The sequence below is a fragment of the Macrobrachium nipponense genome, chromosome 33 (genome assembly GCF_015104395.2).
Source record: "Macrobrachium nipponense isolate FS-2020 chromosome 33, ASM1510439v2, whole genome shotgun sequence".
NCBI lineage: Eukaryota > Metazoa > Arthropoda > Malacostraca > Decapoda > Palaemonidae > Macrobrachium > Macrobrachium nipponense.
The window spans coordinates 19,788,941-19,810,504 of NC_087219.1; the positions used below are offsets into that span (position 1 = coordinate 19,788,941).

At 36.1% G+C, this 21,564-nt stretch overlaps 1 protein-coding gene across 1 annotated transcript in view; it reads left to right on the plus strand.

Moving 5' to 3' along the window:
• The first annotated feature begins 1,100 nt into the window (after positions 1–1,100).
• LOC135203000 (sodium- and chloride-dependent glycine transporter 1-like) overlaps positions 1,101–21,564 on the plus strand; it is a 158,360-nt gene continuing 137,896 nt past the window's right edge. Inside the window, exon 1 of the mRNA XM_064232546.1 lies at positions 1,101–1,643. Coding sequence (XP_064088616.1) covers positions 1,404–1,643 — 240 coding nt within the window. The 5' untranslated portion in view covers positions 1,101–1,403. The remainder of the gene's footprint in view (positions 1,644–21,564) is intronic.

Genomic DNA, 21,564 nt, shown 5'->3' on the forward strand with positions numbered 1-21,564 from the left:
TAACGCCTTGATGTATTATTTATCGGCTGTAGGAGATGAAATGACAACACCCCAGTGCAGTACGATACGTTGAGTCAAGACTCGAGCGACAGCAAAGCCAACTTCAAAATCTTCGGTATGCTGTCACGAAGCTAGAGTTGAGAATAAAATTTGAAATCGTGGACCCATCGGTATATATTTTCCTTACTTTGCCAAATAATTATCTTTAATACATTGAATAAGTCTACTCAGTTCTAATGTAATTTATTTCAACTATAGCACCTTTGAAAGGAAATGTTATTTATTGTTAAGTAAATAATCTGGCACCTGCATATGGCAATATTTCCATAACGAACAATGAATTAAGAAACTACGCCAATTCTTCGTTGGCCGTCTGTACCTTTAATACATACAAACTCCTCTATCACCTTCGCCTTTGTGCAGAGGAACACATTTTTTCTCCTGCTAACTCCTGTCATTGGAACCTTTCCAAAGTTTCCCTTACACAATCTGGTCAGCCATTTAACGAAACTTCCAACGATGCACTGCAGCATCTCGCCAGTAATCCATCAACTGGGGACCTTCCAATTCTCAACCTTAAGGGCCCCATGGACGTTACGAACGCCGGATCCGGTCATCTGAACCGGAAGTAAATCTCATGTCTCCATTGTCGCTTTCTTCAGTTTTTCCTTCTCATTTTCAGTTTTGATTTTTTTAGCTACTCCAGGCTAGTAGTATTTCTCTTTATTCTTTATTTCCTCTTCCTCAAATTTTACAGGTTTTTTTTGCATTTCCTCCTATTCTTTTAACGTGTTTCCAATTAGCCCTGCATTTGCTTTTCTCTCTTCATATTCTTTCCTTTATTCCTCTTTATGATGCAGTTTTCTTCCTTCTTTTTATACGTTCCTTCAGCTACCCTTTCTTTCTCTTCTCCTTCTTCCTGACGACAGGAAGACTGACGACCTCCTCCTCCTCCTCCCCCACCACCACCAACAGTATCATCTCACCTTCGGCAGTTCAATGTGTGTGTGTGTGTGTGTGTGTGCGTTTGTTTGTTTGTTTGTGTGTGGTGAGGTGCCTCCTCCGATCTTTCGATGCCACCAGTTTGGTTTTAGACCTTGGCTTGGCGTGTCACACTTCTCTTCTCACTCTCTCACGCTGGAGGCACCGTCTGCATATCCTCCTCTCCCGTAGATGCCCCTCATACCTAGAGGATTGGAAGTGATCGTTCTTGGCTTGTTTACCACCCACCGAGTTCGTCGGGATCTGACGCGCTTTTACACACCGATTCCCGCGCGTTTGTTTTGTTCTCGTCCATTAGCATATTTCTAACGCGTTAAATAAAAGCCGGGAACTTATTATTGTTTCACATGGAACTTGGGATAATCCAAAAACAATAATCAACAAAATACATTCATTTGAAAATGACGGATCAGACCACGTGCAAAGTAGCGAGAGAAGAAGGAGGCGATGACAGGAAGCTCAACGGTAGTCCGTTATCTCCCGACCAATCGAAGGCCTGGGATCCGCCCGTGACCAATCACCTCCAAGAAAGCACGCCGAACGGCGGCCAATCGGGAGGGTGTTCTTCAGAGAATCCCGCCAAGGAGGAACAAGCAAAATTTGAAAAGGACAATCCGTCGCCTTCTGCATCGACTCACCGGGTGAGTAAGAACTAGGAAAATTTAGGTTAGAAGGCAAATTACCTGTCTTTTTAGGATATTGAAGATTTCAAACAATGATTAGAAGTGAAAACTTCATAGGCGTTGTTTTTGGGGTTTAAATAATAAAGATTCGTGTGACTACGTTTTTACCCTATACTAAAATTTCGAGTTTCAGAATTTCCAAATTTTATATTTACAGCTTTTGACGAAGATTTATGAGAGGTAAATAATTCTTTTGAATATTAAAATCTGTAGACCACGGGAGAGATACCGAATGAAATTCACTAACTGAAGAGATAACTGATTTAAAAACCAGTGTTCATGCTTTCCTTTACTGGACAAGGGTACTATAGTTCTTGTTTTCCTCTGTGTTTCCTGAATGTTGTAATCCTACTTACCACATCCGGTTTGTTCTCTCTCTCTCTCTCTCTCTCTCTCTCTCTCTCTCTCTCTCTCTCTCTCTCTCTCTCTCTCATTTTTATCACTTTCTAGGTCTAAACATTCTATAAAAATCAAGAGAAACGGTATCATAGAAAAAAGATGAGATACAAAGAAGAAGTAGGATTCATGTCAGAATTATTATTACTATTATTGGCAATAATTATTATCATTATTATTATTATAGAATTCATCCATCTGCAGACCCTGACCATGAGAAAAAGAGGTGATAAGAAAACAGAAAATAAAAGGAACCAAAGTCACGAACTAACGAACATTTTACATAAAATTCAATATATAAGAATCACTACAAGCTATGAAGAGTGGTTTGTATAGGCATTACTTAAAAGGTTCTTTGCAGCGTTCCTTCAGCCCTATATTTGTTTGTATGGTGCTTTTACGTTGCATGGAACCAATAGATATTCAGCAACGGGACCAACAGCTTTACGTGACTTCCGAACCACGTCGAGAGTGAACTTCTATCACCAGAAATAAACATCTCTCACTCCTCAATGGAATGGCCGAGAATCGAACCCGGGACCACCGAGGTGGGACGCCAACACCATACCAACCACGCCACTGAGGCGCTCTTTCAACCCTATAGCTGCAATTCGTTTCTCTCACTATACCTCATTTCATATTCTCTTATTTCCATCTTACCTTCCATTCTCTCCTCGCAATTGATTCACAGTGCAACTGTTTTGAGGTTTTCCTCCTGTTACGTCTTTCAAACCTTTCACTGGCAATTTCCGTTTCAGCGCTGAATGGCCTCATAGATCCCTGTGCTTGGCCTTTGGCCTATATTCTATATTAAATTCATGAAGAGTGGTATCAGCGTCATATATGGAAGTGTTAATGACATGAAACCCATACGAAACAGGTTTGAGACGCGTTGAGATTCTTCTTGCGTTTTGATATATTTCTGTCTATTTATCAATAAATTTTTAAAGGTTTTTCTTAATAAGTGGTATCTCTTGACTGTGTATTTCCCTTTACCTCCTCTACTTCTTCCTAATGAACACCATAACATTTTTCGGAAGCTTGAATTTCAAGACAGTGACCCCTCTGGGCGCCTTGTTCCATATGAACAGGGTTCATCTACTGGATAATAATAATTATAATGGTAAATGATACGGAAATGAAAGAATTACGTACCAGTGCTATTACTACAACTACTACTAATGATAATGATGCACAAATGGATAATGTGGAAGCGCAAAATGAGGTGGGAAGTTCGAAAATCATACCAGATCTTCCGTAATGTAAACGTGTTACAGTATACATTTGTACTGTGGAATGCTGTAACGCCGCTTTGAAACATTATAATAATGATATTAATAATATAACAATAATAAAATCAGGAAAACCTAAATGTGCTGGTAAATTTCCATATTATATTTACTCCTTGGCGAGACATTTCCATTGATAAAAAGAAATGTTTTAATATTATTATTAATATTATCATTATTATTGTTATTATCATGAATGATCAAGCATTGATTATGAAGATGTACAAAAAGCCACTGATTCGCAAAAATCAAGTTTCTTGCACAACCAATCAATGATTTTGAAAAGAAAGAAAAGACAAAACGAAAAAGAAAATCAACAATCATTGGTAAAAGTAGGAAAATAATAACGAGCCTTATATATATATATATATATCTATACTTAATATATATAAGTCCTATATAAAAAAATAAATATATCTTTATATATATGATATATAGGATATTATAATAAATCAATATATATAATAAATATGTAATATAATATATATATATAGATATCTATATACTATTTGTATATATATAATATTCTTATATTAACTTATAATATATATTATATTCTCTTCTAACTATGTATTATATCATACTTTCATATTATATATCTATAGAATATAGATATCATATATATAAATATCTGATATAAATAAATATATATATGATATATATATATATATATATCATGATCATATACTATATGTCTCTAATATTATATAAATCTATATATTATAATCTATCTATATATCTATATATATATATATGTCTATTTGTATATAAGGCTCGTTATTATTTTGCTACTTTTAACAATGATTGTTGATTTGTTTTCTTTTTCGTTTTGTCTTTTCTTTCTTTTCCAAAATCATTCATTGGTTGTGCAAGAAACTTGATTTTTGCGAATCAATATATATATATATATATACTATATATATATATATAGATATATATATATATGTATATATATATATCTATATATATATATATATATATATATATATATATATATATATATGAATTGTAACTAAACTTGTATTTACAATGTAGGCTTGTGTGCTATAGAAATCCGAATCACTTGACAAATCTTCAATCAGTTTTGCAAGCGGCCCTCATCTGACCCAAGGAAGATTGTCCGTAGGTTTCAAACTCGTGGCCGGGCCCTTCGGGTGTACCGTATTCACTGCGGGTTCAGCAAAGACCCATCGACTATCATTCAGAGTTTTCCCAGGCAGTGCCGGGTTAGTCAGCTAGCAATGAATATAAGAGACTGAACGTAGGATACTTTATGCTTACATGAGCATCAGTACAATTCAAAATCACTACGGTAAATAGAATTCATTAGAAAACTTCATGAATTAAGTGTTGCTTTCCTTTTTTTTATGGTCATTCAATCAGATCAGCGGGTCGACTACGATGAGGTACGACACCATGAAGACGATGAAAAATAAGAATAGTTGAATTCCAGAAGTTAAAAGATTATTTTACAGACGGACAAACGGATTGCTATACCTAATGCAGAGTCCCCCATATTGAGGTGAATAAAAATGAAGAGATGCTCCCCGCCGACTTTTTTTGAGGATAAGAAAATAAGGAAGAAGATAGATTGGCGCTAATGAAATGTTATGTCACTTTATAGAATTGATAACTAGAATGAATGGTAATACAAAAGAGGATCGAAACAGGAAGTTATTTCACGCACAACAAATTAAGATGATAATAGTTTATAATAATATATAATAATACTATTGTATGAATGATAATAGTTTATAATAATATATAATAATACTAATAATAATCAAAATAATACAACACTTTACTAATGACAATGTACAATGAAACATCTCTTTATATTACAGCAATTAAATAGTTCATTAATGCCGGGAAATTACACCATAGACTAAACGAAACCATGGTAAGCCATTGTGTATAAATTGCCAGCAACTAAGAGCAATGATCCAATTATCCCCCGCCCCCCCTCCCCCGGCCCGCCACCCCCAACAGAGCGGAAGCAGGAGCTTGCAATCACAGCTGACAACCGGTAATCACGGAGAACTTCCTTGATTAATTAACGGATGGCTACGTGATTCTCGTCGTTATTACCTTCCTACCTTTACCGGTTTCTAACTCTTGGTCTGATGTAAACAAACTTGAAACTACTTCTTCTTCTTCCTTTTCTTTGGGAGGAAATTAGGCCCGGCTCCTTAATTACTATTAATATTAATATTATGCAGCAGATTGTTTTGTTTTGTTCGTATTGTGGTTTTACGTTGCATGGAACCAATGGTTATTCAGCAACGGGACCAACGGCTTTACATGATTTCCGAACCACGTCGAGAGTGAACTTCTATCACCAGAAATACACACCTCTAAACACCTCAATGGAATGCCGGGGATCGAACTCGCGGCCACCGATGATGTGGCAGGTCAAGACCATACCGATCACGCCACTGAGGCGCTTTTAATCAGCAGATGAATCTTATCTTTACAGAACAAGCCCACCAAAGGGGCCACTGACTATAATTCTGTAAACCCGAAAGCTGGCCGATTGCAGTATGTATGTCATGTCGTAGGGTTAGCAGCCACACTCCAAAATACCGGCAGAGAACTGGAGTAAGTGTTCTGGGATGAGACTGCAAGCCCTATGCCCTGTCTTCACCTTACCTGCAAGCTACCACAGTTGACCGTCTACTATGTACTACGTTCTTTAGGTCAACAGAGGCTAGAATGGAACTAACGGAGTGTCCTGAATTGCTCTGCCTCTGATTGCAATCAAAGCTCTGGCCCTCTCGCTGGTGTGAGAAGTATCTTGACCACTGACCAATAGGCCAAAGCGCTTGGAAGGCCGGATAAAGAAGGAAGCTTGGGTCAACGCCCCTTTGTTAATAAGCCCATGAGGTCTTGTATTAGCGATAAAGGGTCACTTGAAGCCTGGGTGCATGGTCAATGAGGAAGCAACCTCTGGTGTTGGTTAGTCTATGGTTCACCACGTGTCTTGCAAAAGTGGCATTGTAAGTTTCTCTTTCTCTCTCTCACACACACACACATAACTCATTCGCCCTTTCTCTTCTCTTTATTTTCCTACTTTACTGTCTATGTACATCTATCAATTTTCGTGTATATTTTCTATTTAATCCTTCGCTGAAAAACTCATAATTTACCCTGTTCATCTCTCGCGTTGTTTACGGAGGTATAGTGTACAGCAGTTCTCTTCACAAAATGTTTCTTTGATTTCTAGGAATGATTTTTAGTTCGGGTACGCGATTCTGATATGGGGAGATTTTTTGCCAAGATGGCCGCCGGAAAGAAATCGGTTGTGTCCGAAACTGGTCTCTATCTCGTAAATGAGGGCTTCCAGAAAAAAATTTACAGGAGTTCAAAATTGTTCAAAAAGCATTATGGCATTTACTGACCCATTTATTCATAATTATTCTCGTAATATGGTACAGTTTATTCCAAAAAAATGTTTTTTGTCTGTTTAGAAGTAAAAATTTGTCTGTAACTAGTAAAATTTATAAGATGTGCAGTAAGGTTTACAAAAAGTTATATATATATATATATATATATATATATATATATATATATATATATAATATATATATATATATATATATATATATATATATATATAATATATATATATATATATATATATATATATAAATATATATATATATATACAAATATGACAGATAAAAAATATTTCATCCCACCACACTGGGTTTTTCATACATCACAGTCATTCCTACATTTATACTTGAATTTTCACAAATGCAAAACCTGGAGCATGCCATTGAATTTATTCTACATCTGCATACATTTCTTTCGAAACAAGTCTTGCAATTACAAGGGAAAGGAATGATTTGAGGATTCCAGCCTTCATCCTTTTCTATATAACCAAAAAGATTTGGGTTTCGAAAGCATTCTTTGTCATCTAATATACTGTAGTACCATCTGTTGGCTTGAAGATAAGGTCTTCTGATGTGTAGCTTGAGACAAGTGGAAGCTTTGTAAAATCCACATTTTGTTTTATTATATCAGAAAATTTCGCTCTTCCAAAGTCTTTGATAAAGTAAGCATAGCCTTTAGCCCTCTCTAGAGCTACATGTTTCGTTCCGACTTGACTCGTAGTGTCACAACCACTATGTGAATGAATGGCAGGGAAGGTTTCAATAATTTGCTTTTCTACTATTTCACATGTCAGGCACTGGAATGTATCTTGTTATTTGTCCTTCTCCAGAAAGGATGCAAAGGCCTTTTTGTTTTTTTTTAAAGCCATTTCCTTTGGAAACTCTTTGATAATAGTGACTAGCACATACAAAGAGATATGTATCCGATAATGCTATTAGCAGATTTTCTGCATGAATGAAGAAGTCTTCCATCTGGTTCCTCAAGAGCAGAACCTAGCCAGGACACTTTGGTTACTGGCCATTCTGTTATTTGATTGCTTTTTCCTCAACCACATCACTCAAATACATAGTTAAAGTATGAAATCTGTCTGTATGCTGCTTGTATTGATTTTACGCTGCATGGAACCAGTGGTTATTCAGCAACGGGACCAACGGCTTTACGTGACTTCCGAACCACGTCGAGAAATACACATCTCTCACACCTCAATGGAATGCCCGGGAATCGAACTCGCGACCATCGAGGTGGCAGGCCACCATATCGATCACGCCACTGAGGAGCTGGTCTGCATGCTGTATAGTGCAGGCTGTGAAGAATTTCTGAGGCTGATTTTTATTACGAATTGATGCCCAAAAAAGCATCCATGTCTGTAGGCAAGGCTGCCACATTGCTTGAAATAGTCATATCAGTGGGATACTATTTCATACGCCTGAGCCTTTGTTCAGCTTTAATACGGCTCTCATCATACATGTCAAATACTAAGTCAGTTCTGTCTGCATTCCTTGACAGTGACAGAATTCTATTTCAAAGAATTTCTGCAAATTCACCAAAGGTTCCAACAGATTTTGTAGCAGGCGCAGCGATCGCTCGGGCACGGGGCATAAAATCAAAGACTATGCACTTAAGGCCCCGTCCACACGGCCGAGCTTTGCTCGACGAACTTTGTTCGATGTGACGTCAGAAGCGGAGAAACTGCAGCAAAGTTCTGACTTTTCTTGCTGTTCCTCCGCTTCTGACGTCACATCGGACAAAGTTCGTCGACCAAAGCTCGACCGTGTGGACGGGGCCTAATTGGTGGATGGAGGACTCTGGATGGGTTGATCTTGCATAATCTGTCAAATATTTTTCGAGCTCATGGACCAGTTCAGATTTGTTGGTTTTCAGTACTGTGCCATATTTTGTTCAAATGAAAGATGCACTTGTTAGCCCATTTGATAAGAGTGTATCAATTGAATAATTACCATCTCTAGCTATTTCAATCATCCTCTGAACATCAGATGTTTCTTTTGCTTCACTACTACCTTTTTTGTATTATTTTCGTCCCTCAGTGATGTTTTCTGGTTTAAAATTTTTCTCTTCCATTGTCAAGTTCTTTCCTCTTGTATAACTAGGTCATGCTCTTCTGAAGACAAAGGGTCATGCCTGTTTAGAATGAAGTTGATAATTTTCATGGTGCACTGGTTATCTTTTTGGGTCACAACGTCCGAAAATGCATGATGTAGGTCATACTCATCATTTCCAATAACGCTAAAAATTCTACTCATCATTTTCAATAATCCTACAAATGCTTCTGTGAAGGATGTTCTAGAATGTGTATCATGCTTGAGTACATCATGAAGGGCCACGGCTACTTTCCCTCTGGTCGTTCCAATCATGCTTAAGCCTTGTCCTTTTGCTGGCTTGGTATAGCACACCTCTAAACCTTAGTCCTTGTCTGTTTAGATTCCTCTCTCCATGTTGAACTACAAAACCCCCCTCCATCAAAAAGAATTAAAGTCTAGGATGTTTTTCTTCAAGTTTCAAGCTATCTCCATTGTAAACGGAGCCCCATCTTGCATAATCTACCTTTCCATAGCAAAAGAATTAAGGCAGTGTTTTCTGAAAAGCAGATATATGAAGCTTCCAGATTCCATCCCTGTCGGCTCTTATGATATCTCTCAGCATTGGGACGAATTCATATATAAAAAAAGTGTTCCGATTACAAAAGACGTTTGAATTCTCTGTCCCTTTCCTCAGAAACATCATAAAGTCTGTCGGAAAACCTCAAGCTCCTTAAGGTGTGCAAAGAGTAACTGATATTTTTCATATTCTGTGTTGGCAAAAAACTCACAAAATTGTGTTCGGTACATAACTTCTGCAATTATAGCCATACCTCGAACTCCTCTTGAATAGTGATTGTCTTTTAGTACATTCTACAGTGCCACTGTCCTCCTGGTATTGTTCTATGATTATTTGTGTGGCATGAAAGGACTCTAAACCAAGTAAATTATTTTTAAATTGAGAGGGCAACAACAAGAAGCCAAATAGTAAATAGGTTTATAAATGACAAAATCTAGTGTAAAAATGTATTTTGAAGAACTTTGAACTCGTGTAATTTTTTCCCCTAGAAGCACTCGTTTGTGAGATACAGACATTTCCACCTAAAGCATAGGAAAAATTATTTTGGGATACTTTTTACCAACACTACAACAAATAATATAAGTAAATGAATTTATGAATGCAAAAGCTTGGTGCAAAAATGTATTTTACACAACTTTGAACTCACGTCATTTTTTCTGGAAGCCCTCAATTACGAGATAAGAGACAAAGTTTCGGACACAACCGATTTCTTTCCGGCGGCCATCTTGGAAAAAATCTCCCCATATCAGAATCGCATACCCGAGCTAAAAATCATTCCTCGACATCAAAGAAACATTTTGTGAAGAGAACTGCTGTATACTACACCTCCGTGCAACAGTCACCACCTACACGGCTTCTGGGCTATTCGATTTCTTTCTTATAAAACAGGGTGTCTATAAAGTCCCAATACCATTAAAAGCAATAAATAGTACTTGTAATGGTACTGGGACTTTATGGACACCCTGTACTATCCCCGAATTGTCTGTCTTCCAAACCCTCAAGTATCACAGCATTCCTTCAAAGGAAACAAGAGTCAGATTTCGAAAAGTGGAGTTTCGCCGTTGCTAAAATTGGCAAAATAATGGGACAGATCATGGAACTATAAACATGGAATGGACATGCGCGTATAAATGTACTATTTATACGCCTAGTCACTGCACGGCGCCTCACGAAAAGGTGAAGATGACGCTGAATGAAGCTATTAAAGCATAGTCTTGCAGACGTTTTTTTTTTACTCTGTCGTCCTTAGTTTTACACCGATTTTAATAAATATAGGCTCATTGGAAAGCTCTTGAAAATCCCTTTTAAAATAATATAATTAAACGTGTAGAAAATACGGCGCTGCCGTGTTTTTAAAGTAAAGATATCCAGATATGCATTTGACCTGGGTTCGCTTTTTTACTCTACTGTTCCAATTTTTGTAATATAAATTTTAATGAATTTATTCATCGGTTCAAAAGTTCTTGAAAAGCACTTTCCAACGAAGCACGTGTATATATATATATATATATATATTATATATATATATATATGACTGGTAAAAATGTTCTGTAATAACAGAATTCCATCTAATAAAAGGAGCCCATAAAAACACCAAAATGTAGAGAGAAAAGTACTATATTTCAGAGACTGCTGTCTCTCTCTTCAGGTATATGAATGAGAAAAGTTTACAGAAAAGGTGGTATTTATACCAAGAGATCCGTCCACAAGTAAGCCAATTTAGGTCACCCCTGCTGATAATCTTCCTTTAATCTTCTTAAGCATTGGTTGAATGAAAACTTCGTCGACGATATCTGAGATCCACCCGCCTTTTGAGATGTTCATTACCTGCTTCTCTTTTATTAAGGCCGATTCCATCATATGACTCTTGTACCGGCAGTTGCTGCTATAAATTACACGTGACAAATTCCAGTTTATTCTATGGTTATGTTCATTTATATGGTTGAAAATAGCCGAGTTCTGTTGTCCATACCTAACTGACCGTTTGTGTTGTATTAATCTCTGGGGAAGTGATTTACCTGTAAAGATCCGATGTAAGATTGGTCACAGTCCTGGCATGGGATCTCATAGACCCCAGAGTCTTTGGGAGATGTCTTTTGTTGGACGTTAATCAGGGATTTGGCTAAGGTATTTGGGTAGGTAAATGCAAAAGGGTTGGATTTCCCAAGGGTGTGGGTTATTCTCTTAATCGTCTCCAGGTGAGGAATTTTTATTTTATTGTTTGGTGTGTCTCTGGTCTTGTCTTTAGGGGGTCTGTAGAAAATTACGTTTGCTTTTTGAATTGCTTTCTCAATTATATGGTCAGGATACTTTAAAGACGAAAGTTGCTTGCGAATTAGTTCAAATTCTTTTTCCAGGAAATCTGGGGAACAAATTCGTAAGGCTCTTAAGAATAGGTTGCTAGCTACACCTATCTTGATAGTAATGTCGTGATAGCTAAAGTAGTGAATATATGAAAGTGAGAACGTTGGTTTTCTGTATATGGTAAATTTGTATTCTGTCGTGTCTCTGATTATTAAAACATCAAGAAAAGGAATTTTGTTGTCTGTTTCCCATTCAACTTTAAATTTGATGCTAGGCACTAATGCATTTAATTTTGAGAGGAATTCATTAAAATTAGTATGGGTAGTCCTTTAAGTCCTGTTTTAGCCAATCTGTACATGGAATACTTTGAAACTACAGTAATAAATGCAATAAAACCCAAAAACATGCTGTGGATGAGATACGTGGATGACATCCTAACATTTTGGGATAATAAGTGGGGTAATTTTAATGAATTCCTCTCAAAATTAAACGCATTAGTGCCCAGCATCAAATTTAAAGTTGAATGGGAAACAGACAACAAAATTCCTTTTCTTGATGTTTTAATAATCAGAGACACGACAGAATACAAATTTACCATATACAGAAAACCAACGTTCTTACTTTCATATATTCACTACTTTAGCTATCACGACATTACTATCAAGATAGGTGTAGCTAGCAACCTATTCTTAAGAGCCTTACGAATTTGTTCCCCAGATTTCCTGGAAAAAGAATTTGAACTAATTCGCAAGCAACTTTCGTCTTTAAAGTATCCTGACCATATAATTGAGAAAGCAATTCAAAAAGCAAACGTAATTTTCTACCGACCCCCTAAAGACAAGACCAGAGACACACCAAACAATAAAATAAAAATTCCTCACCAGGAGACGATTAAGAGAATAACCCACACCCTTGGGAAATCCATCCCTTTTGCATTTACCTACCCAAATACCTTAGCCAAATCCCTGATTAACGTCCAACAAAAGACATCTCCCAAAGACTCTGGGGTCTATGAGATCCCATGCCAGGACTGTGACCAATCTTACATCGGATTTACAGGTAAATCACTTCCCCAGAGATTAATACAACACAAACGGTCAGTTAGGTATGGACAACAGAACTCGGCTATTTTCAACCATATAAATGAACATAACCATAGAATAAACTGGAATTTGTCACGTGTAATTTATAGCAGCAACTGCCGGTACAAGAGTCAAATGATGGAATCGGCCTTAATAAAAGAGAAGCAGGTAATGAACATCTCAAAAGGCGGGTGGATCTCAGATATCGTCGACGAAGTTTTCATTCAACCAACGCTTAAGAAGATTAAAGGAAGATTATCAGCGGGGTGACCTAAATTGGCTTACTTGTGGACGGATCTCTTGGTATAAATACCACCTTTTCTGTAAACTTTTCTCATTCATATACCTGAAGAGAGAGACAGCAGTCTCTGAAATATAGTACTTTTCTCTCTACATTTTGGTGTTTTTATGGGCTCCTTTTATTAGATATATATAAATATATATATATATATATATATATATATATATATATATATATATATATATATTATATATATCTATACTAATAAAAGGAGCCCATAAAAACACCAAATGTAGAGAGAAAAGTACTATCACTTGAGCCTGTTGAACCCCTTATATTTAATATCCTTCTAAGAGTGCGTCCACATGGTCGAACAAAGTCCGACGGGCAAACATCGATACCAATTAACAATTGCCTGCCGGTCTTTGCCTTGTGAGCAGAGTATAAACAGTGATATATAACTTCATCTGGTACCACTGTTTGTTGCCAGATCTGCTTCCCTCGTTTCAACGCTTATGACGTCATCCTGCTTCGCCTACGATATGGTAACAATGTTTGTCCGTCGGACATTCTTCGACCGTGTGGACGCACCTTAAGTATCAAAGTCTTTATACTCTACTTTGCAATTTATGCACTGCCTATAGGTCTTATCACCTTGCTATCCAGTCTGCGTCACCTAGGGATTAACCCTATCACCATGACACAATGGACTTGAATTGTAATTATGTTGACTTATGCCTATTGCTTTTTCTTATATCAGCCATTATTATAAAAAGAAACACTTGTTGATATAAATAATTTATTTTCACAGGTCACTTATTGTCAGCCTTATTAACACTAATACTTTTAGGTCTATTTTAAATGTATTATATTGTAAACAGAAATTACTAGATTGAATGTGTACTACTAAATTTACTTTAACATAATGCAACAAATGGCATAGATGACAAGATAATGTCATGGAAAATTATAACAGATTACACTCCAATATGGCGAGGTGGGCATTTTATACAGGCTGGCTTACCACTAAATTACAGTATTTGTAGACAATTTTATGCTAGATGTACAAAAGCTGAGCTCGTAACACTGAATATTACTGTCCCTTGAAGAAAACAAGTTTATTGCATTTCTGGCGAGTACTTCTACCCAGCAATGCCTGCCTGTGGACCCTGCCTACGCGATAATAGCGTCAATCAAGGAAAATGCCCACGAATTCAATCAGGCGAACCACATCAAAGTATTCACCTCAAATCAAGATTTACAGTCAAGTGTAAAAATGCAATTGCCATGATGGCATGGCCCATGGGTGATTTTGTGTTGTTTGGCTATGTTTACCATTGCTGATACCATTGCATGCAAAAACTGAACTTACTTGTGAAAGAAGATGCCATGTTGTTTAGAGAATCTGTTTTTGTAGTTTGTACAGTTAATGGCGAAGCGCTGACTGACTTTGTGTGGTGTGTGTCGTTACTTTTCTGCTTCGCTGGCGCCATAACAAAGCTCCCGCTCTCTCCAGTCCACCCTTTGTAGTGGCGGCATGCTGCGCACGGCGATTTCGCGCATGTCCATTCATGTTTATGGTTCCGTGGGACAGATTTTTTCCACCCAATAGATGGCGCTACGAGATCCTTTTTGCTCTTGCCTTGGCAACAATTAAGAGAATTTTATGTATCTTGGTTTTAAAAAAAGACAGATACACACACACTATATATATATATATATATATATATATATATATATATATATATATATATTATATATATATATATACTATATATATATATATATATATATATATATATATATATATATATATATATATATATATATATATATATATATATATATATATATATTTAGATGGATAGACTGATAGATAAAAAAAAAGGCTGGAAAGCACACAATTGCTTGCAAAATAGGAATGAATGGTGCAATGTGTTTAACGGGACTCAGACGACTGCTGGTGAGCCCAACGAGTACTCTCAAGACGCGGCTAATATCGTGGAAATTATATCACTTAGGCGATTTATCCAAACATCACTGGTGAATTTATGAATAAGGGAGTGAATTGTATCCCATTTACCCCTGTAGGCTAACAGGGAAGACAGAATATAAAAGTAACAATATAACGGTGAAAGTGGATAAGCAAAGAATCTAACGGTTTCACCTGACAATCGCCTACAGCTAACGATGACTGACAGAATAGCCGACAGCAGATGAGTTCCAATTGACTCTGATATGGCTTGATTGCAACCAAGGCGTGTTCTGCTTTTTCGCAAGCAGGATGTAACCGAAATCGGAGTCGAAAAGACGCCTGGGTCTAGTAGTGTTTAGCGCGGTCCTGGAATATCGTCCAGGTTTTCCTTATATGTGTGTGTGTGTGTGTGTTAAAGACTTTCTTAGATTTTATTCAAATTGTCTCGTACAGGTTTGAATTTCACTTGTTAAATATACTGTTTAAATTTCTTACAACTGCAAGCAGCATGTAAACAACAATTATGTCCACTATGATGTGCTTGAATTAGAACCATTCTTCCTCTTTTTCGTGCTCGGAGTCCATTCGTTTATCTTTGGATGGCTTGGTTGTTTATTTATAAATCCACAGGTGATGTATATTCTTCATATAAGTTCATAACCTAAGAAACAAAGGTAAAAACCGTAAGGGAATAAAATGATTGGAAATAATTATGGCTTAAACTGGCATTTTACCACAAAGTAGAACCACATTCGCAGCTGATGTAAGTGTATCATTCATATCTTAACAAAGGAAAGAAAGTAAAAGAATAAAGCGAACAGAAAATAGGTTAAAATTACCTTTCACACATAACGTAGAACAACATCAGCTACGATGTTCCCGACTCCACCTAAACATCTAAACATCCACGTCATACTTAGGGCGGGGGGGGGGGGGGGGGTGGGGGGGGGGGGGGGGGGGGGGGGGGGAGGGGGGGCGGGGGGGGACACGTTCCCTCACTGGATAGTACTAGATTCATTCATTCGCTCGCTCTACTTTTGAACTCTGAGAGGTTCATCCTGTGCGCACTATTAAATGCTACTTCTGAGTACCGTGTGCCTCTCCCTTGGTTTGTATGGCTTGTAGCTTTGTTCTTTGTGTTGATAACATAAACATTTGCTGGTGTTATCTGCTTTGGTACATTTTGCGACGTCATTTGTCATTAATGTATATTAATGATAAAATCTAACAATACTCATAGTAGCGTGAGTCTTGAAATGGAGATTTATCTTGAATTATGTGTACAGACGGCCAACGAAGAATTGGCGTAGTTTCTTAATTCATTGTTCGTTATGGAAATATTGCCATATGCAGGTGCCAGATTATTTACTTAACAATAAATAACATTTCCTCTCAAAGGTGCTATACTTGAAATAAATTACATTAGCATAGAGTAGACTTATTCAACGTATTAAAGATAATTATTTTGCAAAGTAAGGGAAATATATACAGATGGGTCCACGATTTCTAATTTTATTCTCAACTCTAGCTTCGTGACAGCATACCGAAGCATTTTGAAGTTGACTTTGCTGCCGCTCGAGTCTTGACTCAACATATCGTACTGCACTGGGGTGTAATTTAGTATCATACAGCGATAAACAATACATCAAGGCGTTAACATTCTTTGAAAACGATGTTTAATTAAACTAATTTTGTCCTTTGATCAATAAAATAATTTGCATGACATATTTAGTGGGCCTAAATTGGACTTCTGATTTTCACACATGATTGGCCTAGGTCCATTTTCAGCAGTATACTCTCTCGGATACATAATATAAATGAATATTTAAATCGACAATATATATATATATATATATATATATATATATATATATATATATATATACAATGCTGCTTTATTTAATTATTCCCGTTATTCTTGTTTTTATTGCCATGTTCGCCTTTCTTCTTATCATTTTCATAATTGCTTAACATAATTAACTCAGACCTAGCTATTAAAAAATAAAAAATCAAACGAATATAATTTAGTCTTATTTTTTATCGAATTCCTTGCATATCATCCTGTTTCATTTGGTGTCCCCCCCCCCCCCCAAAAAAACCGGGGTTGGAAAGCTGTGGGAGTCAAATCTGACGAATACATTAAGAAAGACTTACTTTCATTAAAGCTTTCTTAGGTTGATCTTTCTGTAGCTATTCATTTCTACTGACTAGAAATTAATCAAAATTTAAGCTTCACATGTATGGCTAGACCTATTACCATAAGCATAGTTATAAGTAGCTGAAACGATAAGAAATATGAAAGGTGACCTTCTCGTTTAAGTCTAGTTCATGTTTTTATTTTTTTTTTTTTTTCAAGACTGCTTTAATCAAGGGTTGCTCTTTGACGGCTACAGGGTGTAACACGAGTGTATGCACATATTTTGGGGAATGAAAGATAATGTTTCTTTGAACAGAAAATATTTTATAAACATGCATTTTAAGGCGCCCGTTGTCGGTGCGGGGAATTTTAAAATAACCGTTATCATTACTGATGCTTTCAAGCGATGGAGTTCGTGGTGAGAAGTCGGCTTGAGTCGCCTGAGATGTAGAAGAGAGCGGATGTGGCGTATAGGAGTGATGGAAGGATTAGGCCGATGTTAATAAAGTATCTCCCAATAAAATGTATTCTTTAGGTTTTGAAGAAAAAAAAATGCATGCATCATTAAAACTGTTTCCTTCCCTATCCGTGGTATTCACTGGCCACCGATAAAAAACAAAACAAAATGAGTAAGCCTAACTGAATCTCTCATCCATCAAAGATACGTTTGCTTATTCATTAGACTTATTCATTAGACACCTATCAAAGATTTCAAGTGTAGATTTAAAAATCTCTTCCTCTCCATCGAAAGTATTCATCAGACACCAGTCATAAGTGTAGAGCTAGTCATGATTCCTGGTTCAGCAATGTCGTGACGATGCACTAGAATTCAAAATTCACGAATGTTGTTCAGCAACGTTTACCCTACTGTATTAACTTGCTCTCTTGTCGTGCTTCGAGGTGTTCCACCTCTAGGCCCATGTTCTAAATTTTGCCGTTCTTTAAACAATTTGATTCATCTTTGTATGATTCTCTCCGGTTTATTAAGCTTTCTTGATATCTCTCCAACAGGAACTTGCACCGAATGCAGTGCAATAATTGTCTCTCGCTCATCGAGGGATGTTTCTTAGACCGATAAATGACACATTGACATTAGATTCCCGTGCACATAACATCAAAAGCAATAGAGTTAGGTCGCCTGGTTCACACTGTTAGGATATCGTTATTTTTTCTTTTTGTTTTTAAATTTGATAGCATTTTGTGAGATTCCAATGTTTTCTGTAAAATTAACAAATGGAATAGTTCAACTACCTTCAACTTAATATTGAAATGATAATTTAAGGAATATGTTTATGCGATACTACTAGTGATAGGTGTCTCCTATCAATTTGGTAATGTATATTTATGGTTGTGATATAACGTTTTTAATCACTTCGTTTCGTTCACGTCAATTTTGCTATATGGAAAATAGTTTTACACAATAACATAACATAATGTTCTAAAGATATCAGTGACTGTTTTTAACGTCATTACATATGATTTCTTTCATCTTTGAAAAGAAAAATCGATAAATAAGGCATGAATCGTGCGTCAGGCAAGTGAACGAAAAATTATGAAACTCTGCCACGAGTTTTTTTGGCCGACAGTACATATACATAACTGCAGATCTGTTCCTACAAAATTAACATGATTAATCTGTGCAAATGTTTCCGTAGGTCAAGCTTCCAGTGAATAGATTGCCCATAGACAGAAAAGTGAATGAATTTCATTCAATAGGAAAGAAACAATACTAAAATACAAGTTATAGTAGATTCACATCAACCGTGCATTTGATGTCTAGGCCAGTCCCTTACGACGCTCCTGATTGGCTGTTGATAAGTCAATCACAGGGCTGGAAACTCAGTCTCTCTCGAGAGTTCATATGGGTAAGATCTATGTTCCACTTTTCCTGAGGTATACGTCTTTCAGGAAAGGTGGAACATGCATCCTGCCTATTTGAACTCTCTCGAGAGACTAAGAGTTTCCAGCCCTGTGATTGGCTCATCAACAGCCAATCAGGAGCGTGGTAAGGGATTGACCTAGACACCAAATGCACGGTTGATGTGAATCTACTATAGTAGATAGTATTTTAGTATTGTTTCTCTCCCAACGAATTAAATTCGTCCACTTATTTTTACCTATGGGCATTCTACTCTATGTTCTTTAAACTGCCAGACTTTCATGCTTATGCAACGTAAATATTTTCACAGATTGATGATATTTATCAAATGATATTAGTGACAAATGACGTCACAAAACGTACCTAACCAGGTGACACCTGCGATAGTTCCTGTTGATTGAATATCCCACAAATTAAACTATTATTCTTTTTATGGCTCAGATTGTAATGTTAATTGTGCGTTGTTGTGAATGTCGGACCTTTCTTCCTACCTACTGCCAGGCTTATGGATTTTTTTTTCTTCTTTCTTCTGTGTTTTTCTGCTGTTAAAAAATCTATTTCGTTCGTTCTATTCTGTTGGTTTGTCGGACCTGGGACATATATAAGAGAGCAAGGTTGCTCATTCCTGTAACTTATATAATATATATATATATATAATATATATATATATATATATATACATACATAATATAAATATATATACGCATCTATATATATACATTTATATATATATACATATATATATATATATATATATATATATATATGCATCTATATATATACATACATATATATAAATATATATACGCATCTATATATATACATATATATATATATATATATATATATATATATGCATCTATATATATACATTTATATACATTTATATATATACATACATATATATATATATATATATATATATATATATATATATATATATATATATATATGTGTGTGTGTGTGTGTGTGTGTGTGTGTGTATGAATTTCTGTCATATATAACAAACCCACTTCCCACTTTCGTATGGTAGGTTCTGACAAACTGAGTGCTGCAGTGCTTGGTTCAAGTTTCCTACGTCCGTAGATTGCTCCCAGCTTACGGGCCACTAGTCCAGCCAGCTGTGGGTGCAATGGTACTAACGTTTGCTGGAGTCAAGAAAAATGGCGTAGGGGTAACAGCCTCACCCCTAAAGACTTGCAAGAAAAAAATATACTTATGTTTAATAAAAATGTTCATGGTAAGTTTGCTGGGTGGTAATAATAATAATAATAATAACAAAAACAACAACAATAATAATAACATTCAAGGAGATATGTTCTAAAACTGACGAGTAACAGAAATTAAAACCCTTTTTTGAAATGAAACCATATATTTATTTTTAAATGCAAGTCTGAGAAGGTGAGTAAAACCAAATGAAAAATAATGAACAAGATATATTCTCGTCTAACTTTCGAGGGGATGGGGGCTGCCTGGACTAGACTGAGGCAGTTGGTTTTCGTCCCACCAGCCATTGCATGAAAAAAAAAAAAAAAAAAAAAAAAAAAAAAAAAAAAAATCAAACAGCCAAACTAATCTGATCGTATGCCAGCGCGGACGTGACCTATACTACAGGTGTTGTGTTAACTTGATTATTAATCACAGTCCAGGTAAACTCTTCCGGGAATAGAATGATCCCTCAGAGAACTACTCATAATTGATCAGGATGGATATGAGGAAATCCTGTTGGCAGAAAGAACAAAATGAAATGTAGTAATATTATTATTCATGAATTTCACAGGGATAGCCATGGATTTTTTTTTAGGATGGAGACAATCTGATCAACATACTTTCTAAAAAGACACTCATGCAGGAGATGAAGATTCAAAGACCAAAGAGACCAGGGCTTTGTGTCCAAGGGATGCTGACGGGATGACTGTTAAAAATCTTTCAAAATATCTTTATTTATTATTTTTATTTCATATCACCGCAGGCCTGGAGTAAAATGAAATATAGTAACAGCTAATTAAATTTAATCGATTTATAAGTGGTAAGTATAAAAAATAAATGAACAGTAGTTGAATACTTTATAAATTTGCACTGAAGTTTAGTGGTTACTGCCTCGTTGTTTTATTCTTAAGTCTCCCTCTAATTATAAAAATCCAGGATGTTCCGTTTTCTTTGAAAGAGATACCGCTAATATTCAAGGTTTTTGTTTATTACCAGAGGGGGCATTTTAATCCCCAACTACTCTATTATACGGGAGGGGCCGGTTGAAACGATCTTAATATTGGGCAGTTAAAGAGCTGAAGATCACTAGTTAAGCTTGAATTACAAATATTTTCCATAGGTTACGTAATAACCAAAGACAATTAATTTCTAATTAATAAAATAAATTAAATTTTAAGTTTCAAAAGCGGTGCTCCACTGGCGCTTTTTGGCAGTTTTTTTTTTTACCTCTTGGCATTAGGTGGGCATTTCCTATATTTCTTTATCTTGCCCAGGTGAACGATTTTAGAAGCTTTATTTGCATAAAACAAAAAATTCTGGATCATGTCAAGATTAGCGAACTTCTATTTTTCAAG